General features: G+C 46.3%; 1 protein-coding gene across 1 annotated transcript; it reads left to right on the top strand.

Moving 5' to 3' along the window:
* The first annotated feature begins 2,738 nt into the window (after window positions 1-2,738).
* Window positions 2,739-3,981, top strand: LOC146608704 (uncharacterized). The gene has a single exon (XM_085348441.1). The coding sequence runs from the start codon at window positions 2,778-2,780 to the stop codon at window positions 3,450-3,452; it is 675 nt and encodes a 224-aa protein (XP_085204567.1). The 5' UTR covers window positions 2,739-2,777; the 3' UTR covers window positions 3,453-3,981.
* The last annotated feature ends 215 nt before the right edge of the window (window positions 3,982-4,196 follow it).

The following is a 4,196-nucleotide window of genomic DNA, read 5'->3' as shown; positions in this document are numbered from 1 at the left end:
CCGCATAATGAAGCGTGCAGGCAGCTGCAGAAATGTGTCCAGGAAGCCACCTTGTCTCCACTGCTGTGATGTCTGAAATCCATCAGAGGAGCCGTCTGCCAGGTTTGGCATCCCGGTTTAACACGACACTGAGATTAAAGACACGCAGGCAGATGAAACCGCTAATCTTCAAGATCGTGGGTTATTTGTGGTGAGGTGCTTATGCACTGCACTTCCAAGATCTCCGCTCAATCACGTTTTTTGCTGCGATAGCTGTTACTGCCTGTACCAATTTTAATAAAACAACAACGAAAAAAACGCCTCCAAATGACACGACAAAATGTTTGTTACCGTAAAGTGTTTTCTGATCTGATGCTGCTATCTAAGGACAGCAAGGAATACAATGTAAAAAAAAAAATGAATGGAATACTCAGATCTCAATGGGAAAAAATATCATGCTGAAACATAAATGAAATGAAAATGATCAACCTACAGAGGGCTGAATTCAAAGACTTAAAATGATGTGGCTGGCTAGTCCAAATGGTGTTCCTAATGAGATGATGGATGGTGTCCCGGAGGATCTGCCCCCAGATCTGGAGCTGGGCATCACTGAGATCCTGGACAGGCTGAGGTGCAACCTTGTGGCATCAGATGAATGAAAACGTAATGTCCCAGAAGTGTTCTGTTGGATTTAGGTCAGGTGAGCGTGGTGGCCAGTAAGTGGTATCAGTTTTTTCACCCTCCATGAACTGTCCACATACCACAACATGTGTCCAGGCATTGCTGTATACCAGAAGGAACCCAGGACCCACTGCACCAGCGTTGCGTGTGACAACTGTCCAAAGATTTCATCCTGATGTTTGATGGCAGCCATGGTGCTATTGCCTAGGCTATAGAGGTCTGTCCATCACTCTATGGATGTGCTTCCCCAGATCATCACCACCAAACTAGTCATGCTCACTGATGTTACAGGCAGCAAATTATTCTTTATGTCACATGTGCTAAGGGTGAACCTGCTCTCATCTGTGAAAAACACAGGGTGCCAGAATGTGACGTGCCAATTCTGGTATTTGATGCCAAATGCCAATGCCAGCCAGTGAGCACAGGGCCCACTAGAAGACACCGGGCTCTCAGACCACCCTCATAAAGTGTTTCTGATTGTTTGGTCAGAGACATTCACACCAGTGTCCTGCTGGTAGTCATGTTGTAGCTCTGGCGATGCTCAAATCAAATTCAAATCAAATTCAAATTTTATTTGTCACGTACACAGTCATACACAGTACGATATGCAGTGAAATGCTTGGACAACTGCTCGTGACCTAAAGAAAACAAAAAAAGGAAAAGGCTATGAATAAGATAGGAAATAAATATGAAAAATTAAAAAGGGAAATAAATATGAAAAATTAAAAAGGGTAAATTTTACTAGGAAGGAATAAAATATAAATTAAGGTTAAAAAGGAAATAACTGTACAACACAAATTAGAATGAAGGGTAAATTTAACTGGGAAAGAATAAGATAAAATATATAAATTAAAGTTGAAAATAAAATAACTGTACAACAAAATACACAATATAGAACTATATAAGAATGTATGAAGAAATATAAATAAATATATACACAATAACAGCAGCTCTACAAGTATTAACTGGAAATGAAGAATATAATGTCCAGTGTTGTGCAATCCACATTATGTCTTCTGCAGTGCAAATATGCTTAAAGTGATTAAGTGATGAAGTGAAACAATGTCCAGAATGTCCAGTGTGTGTGTAAGAACTATATGTGTGGGTCAGTACTGTGTGGTGGTGTGATTGAGAGACCGTATCGCCTGCGGGAAGAAGCTCCTCCTCAGTCTCTCTGTGTTGGTCTTCAGGGAGCGGAATCGCTTTCCTGACCTCAACAGAGAGAACAGTCTGTTGTTGGGATGGCTGAGGTCCTTCACCATCTTCCTGGCCTTGGTCCAGCACCGCCAGTAGTAATACGATGGCACCTATCCAAGATGGCGGCCATCGTACGATGGCACCTATCCAAGATGGCGGCCAACCAAGCCGGTTTGACAACCGGTTTGACCGGTTTCGTGCGTGTGCGCATGCGCGTTCAGTAATTCGATGGCACTAGTCCAAGATGGCGGCCAACCAAACCGGTTTGAGAACCGGTTTGACCGGTTTCGTGCGTGTGCGCATGCGCGTTCAGTAATTCGATGGCACTAGTCCAAGATGGCGGCCATCGTACGATGGCACCTATCCAAGATGGCGGCCAACCAAGCCGGTTTGACAACCGGTTTGACCGGTTTCGTGCGTGTGCGCATGCGCGTTCAGTAATTCGATGGCACTAGTCCAAGATGGCGGCCAACCAAACCGGTTTGACAACCGATTTGACCAGTTTCGTGTGTGTGCGCATGCGCGTTCAGGTGTTCTTACCCTCTGGGCGGGAACGACTCCTCCTAGTGGGATGTGCTAGGTTGTATGGGTATAAAAGCGATCCTTTCACATTCTAAGAGCATCACCGCCACGGTCTGAGGAGCACCGACACATCGCGCTAAGGATCCCCGACGCATCGACCTAGAGCACCGACACATTGCGCTAAGGATCCCCGACGCATCGACCTAGAGCACCGACACATTGCGCTAAGGATCCCCGACGCATCGACCTAGAGCACCGACACATTGCGCTAAGGATACCCGACGCATCGACCTAGAGCACCGACACATCGCGCTCGCTAAGGATCCCCGACGCATCGACCTATGGAGCTCGGAATGACACCCAGCCAGGACATCGCCCATGCCACAGGCACTCTAGGTATGTCTTCAGGAGTATGCAGTCGGGGTCCTCAACGTAAAAAGCAACGCTGTGGAAACGCCGCAGATGGAACTGTATTCAAGTTAGAATATCGAGGCGTCGAAGGGTATGTGTATGCCATTAAATATACCGAAGGGACAGTTGTGCTTAGTGTAGATTGTGGTGAGGGATTGTTTTGGGGGGAAGCCCAAGTCATGTCTACTAAAAACTGGAAGCTCTTCCGCACCGTAGTGTGTGCGGACCTGGACAATGTGGGTTTCCCAGAGCTGCTGTATGTTTCCCAGTGGAACAGTGCATCAGGCCCTGAGCTTTACAGGGTTGAGGCTGATCGTTTCAATCGCAACCCCGACGACTTTATTTTTCTCAGTGTATGTGATGACAGGGATAGTCTTATTGCTTCCAGAGGGCTTGAAAACTGGAGGTTAAATCCATACCCTCTAAACCTCGAAGAGCGCACAAGATGGTTTAAGGACTTGTTTTTTATACAGTGGTGCGACTGGAGAGGTTTGTCGCGTCTGTTTAGCCAGATTGATGACGCGATCAAGAGGGACAGACTCAACACTGCGTACGAGAGTATTAGAAAGCGCCTTGTTTTTGACGATCTGGCGAGTTGTCCGAAGACTGGTTTGCCTGGTACCCTGTGTAAACCTAAAATCATAAGACCTTCCGACAGCTAAACAATAAACTGGTAGGTTTAATGTGCGGGTGTGTGTGGGGTTGAGTGTGTATCTATGTGACAAATTAAGAGCTTGTGGTTTTCATTTTACAGAGAATGACACGCCCTCGTGGGACCTGTTGGAGTCACCATCAACAGAGCTGCTAATCCCGACCCTCCAGACTCCACCACCCTCACCACAATGCTCGCAGGACCCCCTCATATCAGACCTGTGGGATGAAACTGTAATCGACATCAAACTCGCAACTCTCCACCTGTTAATGTTGGCTTTGAATGAGTTTATACAAGAGACATGTTACGGATGCCAAACAGGCCACCCCAGTCAGGTGCAACACAGCTGCTTGCAGGAATTGTCTGAGTATTTCTTCGACACCTACTATGATGATGTGATGATAAGGCTCCAGACTGACCGATTCATCCCTGCCATCCGGCTGTTTGTACGCTCATCCACTGCAGATGGGTCTGGAACACAAATCCGCAGAGTTGCAGAACACATCATGTGTGAACTGAGATCAGAGCGATATATAGTATGCGCCATTAATGACAACATTGGGCACCTGCTAGATGCAAGTACTTGCGCCCGCCGTGTTAAACCAGCCATGCTCCGCATGATTGGAAACTACTGGGCTGGGTTACATCTGGTTTAATGTGGGGTGTCCAAGTATCCATTGTCTGTGATTGTGTCTTTGTGAAAATTAAATAAAAAGACTTGTTAACATCAACATCATAGTCATTTGTGGTTTGT

This window comes from Diplotaxodon limnothrissa, linkage group LG23 (assembly GCF_057381915.1).
Source record: "Diplotaxodon limnothrissa isolate DT_005_m linkage group LG23, D_limnothrissa_male_GT1.1, whole genome shotgun sequence".
NCBI classification, from domain to species: domain Eukaryota; kingdom Metazoa; phylum Chordata; class Actinopteri; order Cichliformes; family Cichlidae; genus Diplotaxodon; species Diplotaxodon limnothrissa.
The sequence above is the reverse complement of the archived record's forward strand: the minus strand, read 5'-3'. Positions and strand labels throughout refer to the sequence as shown.